Genomic DNA, 17,832 nt, shown 5'->3' with positions numbered 1-17,832 from the left:
GCGGGACAAAACATGAATGTCGCGGGCGGGAGCGGGACCAGATAAGATATATTTCTGCGGGAGTGGGTGGGCGTGGGACAGAATCTTGCGGGAGCGGGATGGATTTTGCAGGTCTCTACATTAAAGCCTGTTTACCCCAAACCAAATCACTTGAATCCTGTATATGTAAAGTACTTTAAAACATTTTTAATGCATTCATCATACACCTTACAATCTTCAAAAAAATTTTTTAAACATTAGCAAAGGCATTAGGTATCAGATTCACATGAATAAATGCTGTAACATGTTTATGTTAATTCAAGTTTACATAAAAAAGTTTAAAATGTATATGTTAGGGATGTGCATCTCATGACTCAGGCCGATACGATACGCATGATCACTTTTAATGCTTAGAGTCCTGTTTCATAAAACAAGTTTACCAAATAAGCCAGGCTTATTTCAGTTAGTTTGACTCATTCATTGCCAAAATGGTTCCATAAAGCAAATTTAACATTGGCCTAGATCAAGCTTACTCACTGTGACAACTTATGCTGGGAAACTAACCTGGTCTAAAGCAGGTTAACTGTCAGACTAAGCTGAGTTCCTTTAACACTGACCAATAGGAACCCAATGATATTACCACTCTCTCACATAGGCTACTATTATTTGACTCTTTTTTTTGTGTTTTTTTTACAGATTCTAGCCATGCAGCCTTTCTCTTTGGTTTTATGACAGCTGTACCTTTTATAGTTTGCAGAACAGATAACAGAACATTAGAACATTATTGCTCTTTAAAGCATTAAAATACCTAAATTAAAAGTTAAAATCACTGAATTAAAAATGACTATTTTAACAGCTATAAGAAACAGTTACTTTCACACCATACACATAGTGGTATCGGAAAGTGACTGTTTACAATAATAAAACTTCATACACCTGATAATATATAAAAATCAGTATACATATAAAAGGAGTCTCATCTCAAAATAACGATTTAGACAACTAGGCTATAGCTACTGGCGCTTTTCTGGGAATTAGCCTATTACATTTACAAGCCCTTTCAAGGGATAGCTAGTTCACCCCAAAAATTTAAATTTGCTGTTTATTTACTCACCCTCTGGCCAACTAACATGTAGATGGCTTTTTTTTTCTAGCTGAAACCAAACCATGGTCTCTCTGGTGATTCATAAAACGCAGGTCAAGGGGTACCCTTAGAGACAAAAAAACGATAAAAAAATGAATCCCCGCGGCTCCACAGTATATTAAAGCCTTATGAAGTGAAACTATCGGTCTCTGTAAGAAATTGAACATTATTTACAACATTATTAACTTACCTGTAATTCATAGCCAAGTCAAATGAATAGTACGAGCTTACGCACGTATGATGACGCGGACGTAAACTGACGCCGTTGTTGTTTACAACAGAGACGGAGGACGCGTTTGCGTAAGGTGGCTTGGCTTTAGCAATATTAATATTTAAATTGTATTGTTCATCAAAATGGTGCTTACTTTTGCTTATCCTGGATGACTGGTGAGGAGGTCGTTGTAAACATACGTGTAAACGTGGATGGGCCGAGGCTGATTGTTTGGTGAACTTTAACAAATATAACAAAAAATTCTGACAACTATAGATAGATATATAGATAGATGGATAGATGGATGGATGGATGGATGGATAGAAAATTAAGCTCACATTTTTATATGAGATATACAGTATATGTAGCTACAGTAGGCTATGTATATGTAGCCTAAATAACGTTTCACCCCCAAAAAATGTAATTATGCAATTTATTCACCCTCACGTTGTAACCTGTGTGTTTCTTTGTTCTGTTGAATACAAAAGAAGATATTTTGGGCAGAATGTGGGCAAACAAACAGTTACTAGTCCCCATTGACTTCCACAGTATTTTTTTCCATATAGCCTAATGGAAATCAGTGGAGACTAGGGATGTGCATCTCATGACTCAGGCCGGTACGATACGCATCTCGATGCATAGCCAATGATACGATACATTAAATATGCATATGAAGCACCTACCGATGCAGTGCGATTCGATTCGATACAATGCGATTCGATGCAATACAATGCAATGGAGAAAATATGATCACTTTTAATGCTTAGAGTCCTGCTAAGTTTACCAAGTTTACCAAATAAGCCAGGCTTATTTCAGTTAGTTTGACTCATTCATTGCCAAAATGGTCAAATTTAACAAATTTAACATTGGCCTAGATCAAGCTTACTCACTGTGACAACTTATGCTGGGAAACTAACCTGGTCTAAAGCAGGTTAACTGTCAGACTAAGCTGAGTTCCTTTAACACTGACCAAAGGAACCCAATGATATTTCCATTCTCTACCATGTTATTATTTGACTTTTTTTTTTTTACAGTTTCTAGCCATGCAGCTTTTCTTATCACTTTTAATGCCTCGAGGCCTGTTTCATAAAACAAGTTAACCAAATAAGCCAGGCTTATTTCAGTTAGCTTGCCTTTCTCCTTTCTCTTTGGTTTTATGACAGCTGTACCTTTTATAGTTTGCAGAACAGATAACAGAAACATTATTGCTTATTGCTCTTTAAAGCATTAAAATACCTAAATTAAAAGTTAAAATCACTGAATTAAAAATGACTATTTTAACAGCTATAAGAAACACACATTAACTCATTTGAGCTTAGTAATTACTGTAGGCTACTAGCTTACATTTGATTTACCTATTACAATAGTCCCTTTACAGTTACTGCTATCATAAAAATACACTTGTATGAAGGTTTAAAATTCAACAAAAGACACATTTAATGTCCAGCAACAAATATTTTAGCAAAATGTATATTTTACTCAGAATTATTGTGCTCCTATTCGATTGCGCTCCGTCTGTTTAGCACGCATGCGCGCAGCAGCGCTCATTCACTTGCGTCAGCCTCACTCACTCCTGACAGAAAAATGTTTGCATGACTTTCTAACATTTACAGATGAAAAATATACCTGTGACATGTCAGTTATGCACTGAGGAAAACACAACGTCTCAAATGCATTAAACAGCACAGATATATAATTCGCTGTTTGCGATGGTGGATCGATTTGATCCATGATCGACATTAAGAGCTGCTTAAGAATAAGCGTGCACAAATTAGTGAGATTGTGTGAACTTAATTTGTCATTTATGGAACCGCTTTAGCCCCGATTGATTTGTTAGGTTATTTCAAGTCAGGTTTTGGACTTTAATCCCCGCGTTTCCTCGGGTCTCCGTAGTGTTGTGATGCGTCACAATTGCTTTTCTCTCTGCACAGAGAGAAAAAAAACACCAAGCGCACAACGCTCAGCACCTCGTCACACTCCTGGTGTTTTAAAAAAAACGTGGCGCTCCCATTGAAAACAATTGAAAAAAAAATACACTAGCCTCAGGAAAAAAACGCTTTGGTGGACACGTGACCTTACATGTGGCATTACTGTCAGGGCCATATCTTACAGTAAAAGTTTGTTTGCAAAGCCTGCGCTGAAAACTGCGACTGATTAACCAAAGAATGCACAGTTAAATGTACCGAACAAACAAATAATGCTCTACTGAGACATCCACATAATTGAAAATAAATAACCACTTTTCTAGGATTGAGATCCTTTGGAAGATAGTTATTTTTAGTTCAGTGATCCAGTTTTGCTCTTCTCTCCTTCTCAGTGGTAGAAGTAGGCGTTGATCTGATTCTGCAGAGGCGGGCTTTCGTCACACTATTACGTCATAATGTGACAAAATCTGAAACAAGTCATTTTCTGATCTTGTTTTCAATAAAAGCTGTGTTTGGACTAACGATGACGTTTTAAGCTCTGAAACTTAAAATGTTTTTATAGTGCAATGACCTCTTACGTTAAAACATCAAGGAAAATGTTATTTCTCAATTCAAGACCCCATTAAGAATGTCTTTCAAATTTATTACTTAAAAGTAAATATCAATTCCTAAAATATTACTTTTTTTTTTTTTTTAAAACAAAAGAAAATAAGTCGAACACAGGTGTGAAGCTCCATGTGCTGCCACTCTGTAATCTCGGCTAGATGATTACAAGGGGATCTGTTTTGGTCGAGTCGAGATCTTTAAATCTGTTTATCTAATAAGGAAGAGGAGAAAACAAACCAGGGGACCAAAAAGCCCTGTCCTAAAACTGACAGATGATTTAAACGAGAGCCACAAAATCCCTTTCTACGAAAGTAAGATGACACGTTTAACATCCCTCAGTCCGCTGGTGTAGTGAAGCGCTAACTCGGCTCGGGACTAGACAATGAAGTTGTGCAACAGAGAGCGCGGGGATGATGATGATACCTTAGGCAAATCTGACAAACAGCTCTAAACATGTAGAGACAATGTAGTGGCGTTCTCTGGAACGACACATGACAAAGTAAACTGTTTGCAAACATTACTTAATTTCGAACGAGTTTACATCTGCGCCCTGACACCATGATAAATGATAGCACATTCCGCACATTCGTACGATTACATCTGGGTTCCATATCATGTACTGCGTATAAACACACAAGCAAACAGACACTTCAGCATGCCACGCAAAGCACACAAGCCATCAATCACCCCACTCGGCCCAGCGACCCACATAACAGTTTTTTTTTTTGAGTTCGTCAAATGAAATTATATACCACATAGTCCTGTTTGAAAAGAGGAGCTGTTCATGCATATAGCGTTTTGCCCCCCTGAGGAGACTGCAACAGCCATTAGAGAGAAGCATCGAGCTTCCAAGAAACACAAACAGTAGCATATGTGTCCACGGCAGAGCGCTATCAGATCCACCCGGAGCTTTTATGTGCGATACTCGAGCTGCCTGCATTTCCACACTGTGGCAAAGACAACAAGTAGCAGAGAGGCTGCCGTTGGAGGCAGATGCACATCTCTACATGACATATAGTGTACAGATTAGGCCAAGAGAGTACCTGCCCTCAACCACCACAATACGGGCGCTGGGAATGGCATTTGTGCAAGCTCCTGTCATCATGAAACAATAAACTATGAGTACTTTTAGAAAGTGAACTCTTAAAAGTAAAAAGAAAAAGTAAAAGCCTAACCAGGGATAAGTGGTATATACTATCTGCTGCTCAATACGATGCAGTAAATATAACACATTTTTAATTTCACCCCTGACAATGTCCAATAGTGTATATATATATATATATAATTCAAAGGACAATTATTGTCTTTTATTAATATTTTATTTATTTATTCATTTTAAATGTCCATTTCAACCACACTTCAATTTATGCATTTAATATTCTGTGATAGAAATGCTGGTGGTGGAAATGAAATTTAAAGCATTTTTGGAATAAAACAATTAACTTCTCTGTCTAGCTAAGCCTAATTTCACAGCAAGCTTTTTATGCTTCCTAAATACATTTAAATAATATTTCCACACATTTTATGTAATTTGACAATTACAGCTTGAGTGAAAATAAAAATTTTCTGTTCACAAATTATATTTACTTTGTTTTCTTCACACGTTACTTGTCTCATATCTCAGTCTCATTTTCAAACAATTAATTCAAATAAAAAATGTAAAAAAATTTGGGGTGTATACTTTTTTTTTTTTGAAAGAGATTAATAGTAAAGACATTTATAATGTTAGAAAAGATTTTATTTAGAATAAATGCTGTTATTTTGAATTTTCTATCCATCAATGAATCCCCAGAAATGATCACAGTTTCCACAAAAATATTAACCAGCAAAACTGTTCAACATTGATAATAGTCAGAAATGTTTCTTGAGCAGCAAATCAGCATATTAGAATGATTTCTGAAGATTTCTGATCATGTGACACTGAAGACTGGAATAATGATGCTGAAAACTCAGTTTTGCATCACAGGAATAATTTACATTTTAAAATATATTCAAATATTAAAATTGTTATTTTGAATTGTAATACTACTTCATAATATTACTGTTTTTACAGTATTTTTGATTTAAAAAATTAAGCCTTGGTGGGAATAAGAGACTTCTTTCAAAAACAAAAAAAATATTTAAAACTGTAGTGTATACATAATATGTATGCATAATATGTATGCATAATACATAATGAAATGGTTTATCGTTTCTTTTAGATTATCGGTTTTAAATATGTAACAATTCATATTTTAATGATGGATTTCCATAGTTAAAAGGTAAAGTAAATACAAGGTTAAAACAATCAAATCTACCAATACAAGACATTTGGAAAGTAGCAAAAATATTTTTTAAAGACAAAATGTTTCCAAGGCAGTGTTTAAAAATGTTTAAAAGTGGCCAAAGTTGATGAAACACCCAAAAATTACAATGGAGTGCCAGAAGAGGTCAGATGGATTGGTGACAGATGGACTATTGTGCTTCTTGCCAAACACTTCAAAAGTTGATCTACACTTTGAAATGTGAATTTTTCCAAAATAAATGAGGACACCAGGGTTTTCAGGAACACACACTCCCTCGATCGCTCCATGGAAAGTGCTAGAGAGCTTGCTGAAACCGAAGCCCGCGGTGCCGGATGAGAGCAGAGGAAAGGGTTGGTGCGAAAAGGGAAGGTCAGGAGGGGATAAGGGTCGAACCCATTCACGCAGACGTGGCTGCTGAGGCTCCGGTACGCACAAGGGTTCCACCCTTGTTAGAACCCAGAAAATCTTTGTCTTGCATCCTAGCAACCCAGTGTATATTCCAGATGCATACTTACGAGCTTGTATAGCCAGCTAAAGTCCCCGTTCACAGGGGGTGAGGGTTCACTGATCGCAGATAAGAATTCAGCTCGTCCTCCCCACATCCGCCAACATACTCAGACCAAAACTAGGACTGTCAGAGAGCAAACTATCTTATAATTCGGCCCATCTGATGTTCCCACTGCAGCTGAGATAATGCAATTACTTAGGTTGGTTGCCATTCCGTGGCTGTTCCTCAAACGGCAGAGGTGATATGCGCACTTGATGTTGTAACAATTAACAACCCAACCACATTGTTTGTAAATGTCTCTCCAGACACAGGATGCAGGGAACACGGTACATGTCCAATGGGAGTAAACAGTAATTAGGCAGCTATGCTTTAACTGATATTTGACACTTAATGAAACACAGATGCAAAGTTCCAGAAAACGTCAAAATTAGAAAAAAAAAACTAATTGCTCTCTGTTTCTCTGAGCAACCAGCGGCCTCGCACGACTCAACATGGCAGGCTTGTTTACTGTCTGCAGTTCCCAACCTGAGACTAATTACCCTCCACTTTCCTCATGGTCTTGTACAGGATGTCAGGAAGAGAGAAGAACACGATGGTCACGTTCCTGTTCCCACCTTAACTATTCCCGGTTAAAGGAATAGCTCACTCAAAAAAAAAAAAAAAAACGAATTTACTCAACCTTGTAAATTAGGGTTATTATTGTTAGCTACAACTAAAACCATTAAAAACTTTTTTGCTAGTCGAAATAAAGCCAAAATACACTAGATATTAGATGAAAAACTTGATCTAAAAAACATTTTAAATGTTGCACTAAAATTAATAAATGGAAATAAACAAACTAAATTTTTTTTTTTTTTTTTTAAATCAAAAATACAGAAAAAAAACAGTAATCTTGCAAAATGTTATTACAATATAAAATAATGGTTTCTATTTTAATATACTTTAAAATATAATTTATTTCTGTGATGCAAAGCTGAATTTCTATCAGCCATTACTCCAGTCTTCAGTGTCACATGATCCTTCAGAAATCATTCTAAATATGTTGATTTATTATCAGTGCTGGAAACTGATGTGCTTATTTTTTTTAAGGAAACTGTGATACTTTTTTCAGGATTCTTTGAATAAAAATTTAAAAAGAAGACCATTTATTTAAAATAGAAATCTTTTCTAACAATATACACTACAGTTCAAAAGTTTGGGGTCAGTAAATTTGTATTCTTTCTTTTTTTGAAAGAAATAAAAAATTGTATTCAGCAAGGATGTGTTAAATTGTTAAAGGGGTCATAGGATGCCCATTTTCCACAAGTTGATATGATTCTTTAGGGTCTTAATGAAAAGTCTGTAACATAGTTTGGTTAAAATTTCTCAATGGTAGTGTAAAAAACACCTTTTTTACCCTGTCAAAAACAGCTCTTTTCAAATCAAGCCGTTTTTGTAGCATTTTCCTTTAAATGTTAATTAGCTCTGCTGACCACGCCCCTCTCTTCCGAGCTGCTCTCAGAGAGACTGTTTACTTTAGAAACTTGCTAATTAGCACATTATTAGTCACTCAGGGCGGGTCTAAGGTAAGACACCAGTCCAGTCTGTGCTGAAACGCCAATCAAACTATCGTGGGAGGGGCCTGTCTGTGTGATGTCATCGGAGATCGGGTATATATATATATATATATAAAATGCATAAAATAATACAGTACTAAACTAACAAAGTTCTCACTGCTCTTTTACATTCAACAAAACTGAATGGCAAAAACAACCATAAATACAAGGGCTGGGACAATAAATCGATGAATCGCGATTTGCGGATCGATTCTGAGATTTTCGGAATGCATCGTGATTCTCTCTCAAATCGATTCTGAGGTTAGTTTTTAACAGCAAATGGCGCTCTAGGTTTGTTTTTAACAGCACACTCAAATGCTCACGAAGAAGAGCGCTTGCGCGTTCGGCTGAGTAATGTAAGTGGTTAAATGTACTTGCACATCAGCTTTTATGCTTTATGATGCGGGATTAACGTAAACACAGCCCACTGTGAACATCCTTGTAATTTGCTTAAACCTTTTAGAAATGTATGAATGATTATTTTAGGTTCAAGTGGTGCGTGTGTAAGGAACTGGAAGCAAGCAGAATACGGCTATTTCTAAAGCACGCACTGCCATCTGCTGTTAAAAACTAAGCTCAGAATCGATTCAAGAGAGAATCGCGATGCCTTTGGAAAATCTAAGAATCAATGCAGAATCATTTCTCGATTCGCAATGCATCGATTTATTGTCCCAGCCCTAATAAATACACAAAAAAGTAGTTGAAGGACATTATATTCTAAACAGATTTGAAATTTGAGATTTGAATGCTATGCCCAAGGCAAGGTTTTTTAGGAAATAATTGGTCTGTTGCTCGTACAATGACTGTGTCAGGTTTAATAAAAGACTAGTAATATTGCATGAGTCACTTGGACTACTTTATGAATCTTTTATGATGCATTTTTGGAACTTGACAGCCACTGGTCACCATTTGACAGAAGAAAAAGTCATATGGGAACGACGTGGAGATGAGTAAATCATGACAGACGAGTGAACTGTTCCTTTGAGGTGACTCTCTCAAACCACTGTTCTATTTGCATTCTGCACCTCAGGGCATTTTATAATGTCAAACTTAGTTTCTTCACCGCATTTGCGATCTTGGTGTACATCCAGAGCTTACTGTACACATCTCTTCTTGTTCAGGGCTTGACCATAAAAACCACTGGGAATGTTTGATCAAAAGTAAACAAAACTAAACATCATTTGCAATGCATTTAACATTTAATCATTTGCAATGCATTTATGCACTTCCCTACATTCACTGATTTAGCAGATGCTTTTAAATCAAGTAACTTATAAATGAGGAAAAATACAGCAAATGACTTACTCTTCTTGCCAGGCCAAGGGCGATGTAGCACTTCTCTCCAGGATCCACAATCTCCACTTCAAAGTAGTGACTTTGTGTCGTGAGGGGCTGCCGGGCCTGAGCCAGACCCACGTCCATGATGCTCTTCCCTTTCCCGACATATTCCAGAAGCTATGGCAGAAAGCATCATAGACTTAATTAAACTTAATTTAGATACATTATAGAGCATTACACATCATTATACATGTTTTAATATTGTGTTTTCAACCGATTGCTCATGTAGAAGTAAACAGGATCTTGTTGGGTGGATTATCTGGTCAGTTTAAGGTTAACAGCCTGGCTGTTAGCAGGTTTGGGAAATCGGATATGTTGTGCTACAAACATGCCTGGCTAAGTCTCAGATTTTCAAGGAAAGGAAGATCTTGATTTATGCCTAGTCATCGTGAAACTGGTTTCAAATTTTATGTTCAGACACACTACTGTTGAGGTTCTGTTTTTGTTTTTAAAGAAATTAATACTTTAATTTAATTCAGCAAGGATGCATTAAATTGATCAAAAGTGATAGAAAAGACTTTACGCTAGGGCTGTCAAAAAAAAATTCGAATTTCGAATATTCGTCGAATTTATAATAAAAATCCACATTCGAACGCAAAAACGTTGCATTCGAATTTTAGGTGTGCGTCAGGCAGCCTTATCAGTGGCGCACGAAATGCGACGACGATGCAAGTGTCATTGCATTTTAATGCTTTTGTTAGCCTGTCCAGTTGAACCCACTAGATGCGCCGCTGCTACGTTGTTCATTCAAAATATTGCAGAAAAAGAGAACAATCAATGCGGGGAAGATGTTGTTTACGTCAAAACCGAAACCAAGCCATTCACACAGAACGCAAATTTATCGCATTTTCTAGAGGGACATATATCACCGTTGCACTTGCGTCTCGCAAGAGAGCCGCATGTTTAGAAAGCCATATAAAATTAATGCAAGTTCAACTTTTAAAAAACATGTCTCAAGACTTTATGGCGGTTTTCCCCATCCCACGGCATCTCAAGTTTTTAAATGAAGAAAGTACTCTTTGTGATTGGTTTTCGGTCCTTTGTATTAAACTATACATACATGCATGATGCTGTTTTGTTTCTAATTGTTTAAGCAACTTTATTAATTATATAAAGTTTATAAACATTATTTTAAACATTATGCACTTTTTTCAAAGATAGTCGTGTTATTTTATTATGCTTTGAAGAAACGTGCATAATATTTTGCTCGATGCGCCCTCTTCTGGCCTCAAGAAGCCAAAAGCTTTTTTTCCCCCTAACTGAAATTATGCCTTTTAAATTTGAATATAATTAGAATATTGATCATATTTAAGTAAAAAATTCGAATTTGGTTTTTCAGCCATTTTGACAGCCCTACTTTACGCTGTTACAAATAATAATGAAAAAAAAAATTCCATAAAAGTATTAAGCAGCACAACTGTTTTCAACATTGTCAATCAGGTTTCTTGAGCAGCAAACCAGCATATTAGAATGATTTCTGAAAGATCATGAGACACTGAAGACTGGAGTAATGATGCTGAAAATTCTGATGCTGTGAATTACCATCACAGGAATAAATTACATTTTAAAATACATTAAAATGGAAAAAAAAAGAAGTTATTTTAAATTGTAATATTAACTTTTGAACAGCAGTGTGTATATATAAAGAACAAATTCCTTGAGTGATGGTTTTGATAAGAATATTTAGAAGAATAACCCACAAGAAATGAGATCAAGTATGGGCAAACCCAAGCACACAGCAGTGATGACACATCTTCAGATTGCCTTTTTCCATCAGGTGTGTTAGCAGAGAAAGATGTAATAAGATTATTAGAGAAGACAAAAAAGGTTAACCTGTCTTCAATAAATTCATGGGATAGCGTGGGTGGGGCATGGGCTTTCAACTACAGACATGTGAGTGGTATCGACAGCCCCACCTAGCCTTACAAATGAAAAGAAAAATTTACCTATTGACATGGCATAATGTCAAATGTTTCATTCAACAGTAGCAAAAAATGCCATTCATGCAAGTGTGAGCCATCTCCCATGGACTGTCTCGACCTCGTGATGCTTAATGTACACTCAAACATTCAATTCATAGGCCAAGTCAAACACTTTAGGTTAAACCTTGAAATCTGCCTACCTAAATGACATTTTTAGGCATTATACGTCTGTTCAAGTGATCAGAGTTCAAAACTGTAACCTAATGGACTGCTGTCTTAGCTCTGGACATATGCACTTCTGAACACTCAATTTAAAGAGCAAAACTAAATTGCATATTTGGTTATCATATGCATATTTGAAAGGCTAAAACTTTGACAAGTTTAAACCTAGTGAGCTGCCTACTTAGACAGCTTATTTAGGCATCATATGTGAGTTTAAACGATCATTTCAAAGGCCAAAGCTTCAACATTTTAGGTTAAAACCTATTGAGCTGCCTACCTAAGTGCCATTTTTAACCATCGTATGCATGTTTAGAAGGTCAGTTCAAAGGCCACAATTCAGGTCAAAACGAATGTAGCTGCCTACTTAAGAGTGTATCATTAGATATTATATGAACTTTTGGATGTCGAATTTAAACTTTAACACCTCAGATTACAACTTTAACAGCAGTTTTGGCAATGAAATAAGTGGCAAAAAAAGAACAAAATGGCCAAAACTTCAACACTTCAATTTGAAACCTAGTGAGCTGCCTACCTAGAAATCATTAAACTACAGTTTAAAAGCTAGACAACATTTTTGGCCATCATATGTACTTTCAAGTGTTCAATTTAAACTTTAACACATCAGATTCCAACCTAGACTGTTTTTTTTTTTTGGCATGTGTCATTGGCTGTACTTCAATTGAGAACCTAGCATTAGGTCGACCGATATGGGTTTTTCACTGGCTGATGCCTTGTTATTTTACATTTGATTACTTTAATTTCTGTAGTATTTCTTACCTGAATAAAAACTTACTTAACCTGAAAAACTTAGTTTCATAGTTCTCTTTATTCTATTGCATTATTTGTGCTGTTGTTTGCAATTTTTTTGTGTTCTTATCTTATTACTGACTTTTTACTTGTTTTTTTATTGAAAATAAAACTTTGCGTTGAAGAAAAGTAGATTTTTGTTTGTATATGCTGTCAATTATAGTTCTTAGAAAGAAAATCGGAATTGGCATCGGCTGATCACACTAACAAAAAAATCGGAATCGGCCAAGAAAATTGCAATCGGTGCATCTCCAATTCTCCCGCATCCCGCACACACACACGAGTCTCTGCACTCACCTATCAAGTCTTGTCCCGCGCCGCACTCTGTTGCGTCGGGTCTCGCAGGAGAGCAGGTCTCTAATCCACTGGCACTTGACTCGACAGTGCGTGAGCTACATCCTTTTTTACAATCTAGATTAGAAATCACTGCATTCTGCCAGCAATGTAACGCGGCAGTAACGTATAGAGACCTCGGCTTGTAACTATACTCTAATTACTATTTTGAAAATTATAACGCGTTAAATTACTCCGTTACTAAAAAAGTAATCAAATTACTAAGTAATGCGTTACTGCCCAACACTGGTTTCTACTTTCACATGCAAATGACTTGTTGCACTTATGAATATGATAACTTTCCGGCATCAATTCTAGTAGGGTAAAACGTAATTACGCTTTCGAAACGGTCTGTTTTGCCATGCCACCATTAGCTGAAGCTGTGTATGAGCAAGAAGCGGCTGCAGAATGTGAGTTGCTCCTTCTCTCACGCAGCCAGAGATAGATTCTCCGGTGTTCCGCAACAACGCTTAGCTGCCCGCAAATGCGCCTGCCTATAAATCGGCCTAATTTACAGCACAATTGGCCGATCAATCGGTCGACCTCTACCTAGCATAGAACCTAGCTAGAACCTAAACTGTTTAACAAACTTTAACTTCAGATTAAAACTTAAAGGGGTCATATGATGCGATTTCAATTTTTCCTTTCCGTCTCACGCTTGAGGTATTCGGCCAATCACAATGCATTGGATAGCTGGCCAATCACAGCACACCCCGCTTTTTCAGACCGATGAGCTTTGTAAAAATTGACGCGTTTCAAAAAGGCGGGGCATAGAAAAGAAACAATAATGTACAGTATGTGGAAAATAATGTGTTTTTTTAACTTTAAACCGCATAAACACATTTAATTACACCAAATACACAAAATAATGTTCTTTTTAGCAGCATCATATGACCCCTTTAAGACAACATTTGTGTCCTTCATACGACTTTTGAACAATCAAAAAAGACAAAAACTTCAAGTTAAAACCTAGTGAGCTGCCTACCTAAACAACACTTTTGGGCATCACATGGCTATGAGGCCTAAAAAGGCTACAGTCTTTCTCTCACATTCTGTTTCTGGCCCAACAACGCCGCGAGCACAGCTTCTTAACTCACAACACAGCATTGTGATTACTTTCAGATTTCAACTGGTTGTCATTAATTACTTAGAAATTTCCGTTTGCGACATCAGAATCAGCGCTTTATTGGGGCAGTGGAAAGATTTCGCCAATGCCATCTACAATAACCTTTGGTATCCTTGTTTATCCCAGTAGACAACTGCAGGTCAGACGGAGACTTTGACAGGGGGCCTTGTACAACCACATGCTGGCAATACTGGCGGACATTTTGAAAAACACGGAAACGTGCGTGCAAAAGTCAAACGCAGCCTTTAAACGGACATGAACAGATTGCTGTCAGTTGTCCAAGAATATCCCCCACTGACATCAAAACCACTGATGAATTACAGAAAATAGGATGCAAAATCCTGCAAACGATCAGCAGTTGCTTTGATCACAGCAGACTTGATCAATCCAACTAAACTGATTGGTGTTCAATATGGAAGAACGCGTGTTTCTCGAACAGAAGACATTCGCTTCTCATCTCCTGAGGCTCACTGGTGGATGCACCCACCGAGGTACTGATATCCATTTAGTGCTATTAATCGCGGGTTGATTTTTATAGTTGCAAAGCAGTGTTTTTTTCCTGCCTCCACCCGACTCTTCTTTTCAACATCAACCTCTTCAAGTTTTCGTGCCAGGACAGTTGCCTGCGCATTTGAGAATGGAGGCAAAATTGCACCTAGTCACACCTTTCTGCCTCCTTGATGCTGAGTAATGGGGAGGTTGTCTACCTTTATACCACTCCTAACGGCTCTCAACAGCTCCCAGCATGCTCGGATGACAGTGCTGACAGATCCAACATGTTCTCGAACGTCACCATCCCCAGACCTGCATGGGGGCGGCAGCTTGTTTTGTTGACCTGCTGCCCCGGCAACAGGTGCAACATTGCGAGCGAATCCCACAACTTCCTGTCACAGTGCGGAGAACGTGGAAAAGGCAGAGGACACAAAGTGGGAGACGCCCACAAGTGGAGCCGCTGAGATGTTTGCCTTCAGTCTTTAAAGTAGGGTCTATGTTTTGACAGCCTCAGACTAAATCACTGAAGATGATGTTGTTATTAGTTGTCTGTCGGCTAGCAGTTACTCAAAGTCTGTCTAAATGCAATTTATCCTTAATTCACCTTGTTCTTCAGAGTGTTAAGTTGAACTTGGCGTTCAGCTGCTTGTTTAATTGACAAAACAATATATTAAAAGCCTCAACATGCAGACTCCGTTTTGTGGAGTGCTGGGAATTCCTGTCACTATCCAAGATGGTCCTAAATAAGCAAAACAAAATGATTTCAAATTATCTATGATAGAAAAGTACTTTTGTTTGTTTACATCATGGTATACCAGTACAATTTCTAAATGTTTTTAGACAAGATGTGGCAGGAATATCCCCATCCATTCCTTTGTTTTTAAGAGTAATGGGCCATGAGATAATCAAATTTTCCTTTTGAATTTGCTAGTTCATTGTACTGTAATAACAGAATGTAATGGTGCGATCACATTTACAGCTGTTCAGCAAATTTCACGGGGCAAAATCCAGTCATTTCAGGAATACATGCGATCAGAAATTTCTTGAGAGCTTTAAAGATTTCCACATGAAGACTTTGCACCAGGTTCAGCCAAGTTGGTCATGAGAATTTGCGGCGTTGACCAACAGAAAGCCACTTAGTTTAAAAGTGATTTCTGTGTGAGATGTGCTTCATACATTGCTACACTATTTACAATGCCTGCAAAATTTTGTTGCAGAACTCAAAACTATATAAAGATATTAAAAACGGCTCTTCTGCAACATTGTGACATTTAACTGAACACAACAGAACATAATTGCCTCCACAGAAACACTACTTTCTATGTTTAGATTATCACTTCCATGACCTGCTCACTGGTGCCCAGTCGCTGAAGTAATAAAAGATGGTGCAGAACAGTCACTTTTCCTGCACACAAAAAGGTACCGCTTGTGGTCATTCACGTAAGACATGTTCATTCATCTCTGTGCCTTGTTTTTAATTTTAAAAGAAGTTCAGCACGTCACGTCCACTCTGCTGCGTCTAGCTGCAAAAACATGTCAGTCTGCACTGATTATAATTGTTTTTCTGCAAAATGCGCACTTGACAGACGTCTTTGACCATTAATGAGCACCTCGCTAACACGTTTTTAAGACACCGAGACAAGTTAAAAAGATTAAGACAACTGTGCTGCAGCTGGCTGTGGAAACCAGCATGACTTTCAGAAAGAGCCCAGCATTAGGAAAAAGAAGATTTAATGGATACCCAAAAATTAACATTTCATCATCGTTTACTCATGTGGAAGGGCCTCCTAACCTGTGTGACTTTCTTCCGTGGAACACAAAAGAAAATAGTTTTTGAAAAATGTCTCAGTAATGTTTTGCCCCTACAAGGAAAGTAAATAGGATTCAACATTGTTTAGACCCAAAACATTCTTCAAAATATCATCTTTTTTTTCCCCGCAGATCAAAGTTAGACTACAACGCATATTTTCCGAGATTTGTGATATCACAAATATCAACAAATGGGGCGAGACCTGGTTGAGCTGCACTAGAGAAGGCAACGAGTGTTATCACTATGTTGGGGACACGCTAGTTTTCCCAAGGCAGACAAACTTAGAGTGGTTACAATCATCCGGGTTTAAATCGCACTCAAATTGATTTGATTTTGACACAATATTTACACTGAAGCTCGCAGGCGGCTATGGTAAGGGGCATGACATTTCCCGACCAGGCGCCGAGTGCTGCCAATCACAACACACACTGGCCCAGCTAACCAATCACAGCACACTTCGTATTTCAGAAGGCGGGCCTTCATCTGATACAGGAACTATTTGAGCCGTTAATGCCAGACTGGGGAGAGAGGTGTTGTAATTATGTAAAATATGTGAAAAATAATGTGTTTTTCGAACAACCTAGTATGAGAGCCTGTTCTAGTACACCCCCAAAACAAAATCAAGACTTTGTAAAAGAGCATAATAGGACCCCTTTAATAAAATGCCTGTCCACATCAATGTGGGATTATAAACTTGCTTGACATTTCATTTTAAGATTATTTGTGAATCAGTTTAAATAGTTGCCAAGAAGCTGTTAATCAAAGATGGAGGAGTTAACAACTATACCCCACAGCCAAGCCATAAGTAATGTAACGTATCTGTTGATGGCTATTTCATATTTACGACTTAGGGTGTGGCATAAGCTACATGGGCTAGATCGAACAGCTGAATAGAGATGTATAAACCCTTCATAGCTATTCTGGATTATTTTCTCCGTTATCAGCGTTCATACTTATTTCCTAAGATATTAGCCAATAATAGCATTGGGTGTTTGAGTAGCACTAAAGCCACATGTTTAATTCAATGTAAACAGAGAAAGGGTGAAAAATTTATTAATTACTAAATTAAAGCTTTCAATGCAAAAAAAAAAAAACATTACTACTATGTTAAACTTTAAATAACATGAATAACTTCGAGCAATATATTTTTACAGCATGTGTTAATGTATTAAAGGGGTCATATGATGCGATTTAAATTTTTCCTTTCTCTTTGGAGTGTTACAAGCTCTTGGTGCATAAAGAAGATCTGTAAAGTTGCAAAGACTAAAGTCTCAAATCCAAAGAGATATTCTTTATAAACGTTAAGAGTCAACCACGCCTACCTAAAACGGCTCGTTCTAACACGCCCCAACATGTCTACGTCACGATGTGGGAAGATTTGCATAATGCCGCCCAAATGTTCACGCAATGAAAGAAGGTGTAACTTTGATTCTCACTGTAGTATTGTTCCCGCCGCCGCCATGTTGTGGAGATGCCATGTTTCATAAATGAAAGCGAAACTACTTTGTTTGGCCTTCCAAAAGAGGACA

The 17,832-nt window shown here is 37.4% G+C and overlaps 1 protein-coding gene across 1 annotated transcript in view; it reads right to left on the bottom strand.

The window, feature by feature from the left end:
• LOC107697833 (SPRY domain-containing protein 3-like) overlaps window positions 1-17,832 on the bottom strand; it is a 51,215-nt gene that overhangs the window by 12,923 nt on the left and 20,460 nt on the right. Inside the window, exon 4 of the mRNA XM_016498685.1 lies at window positions 9,559-9,708. Within this exon, the coding sequence (XP_016354171.1) occupies window positions 9,559-9,708 (150 nt within the window). The remainder of the gene's footprint in view (window positions 1-9,558; window positions 9,709-17,832) is intronic.

Source organism: Sinocyclocheilus anshuiensis, unplaced genomic scaffold (assembly GCF_001515605.1).
Source record: "Sinocyclocheilus anshuiensis isolate Anshui unplaced genomic scaffold, SAMN03320099.WGS_v1.1 scaffold78, whole genome shotgun sequence".
NCBI lineage: Eukaryota > Metazoa > Chordata > Actinopteri > Cypriniformes > Cyprinidae > Sinocyclocheilus > Sinocyclocheilus anshuiensis.
Note: the sequence above shows the minus strand (reverse complement) of the source record. Positions and strands in the feature narration are given on the sequence as shown.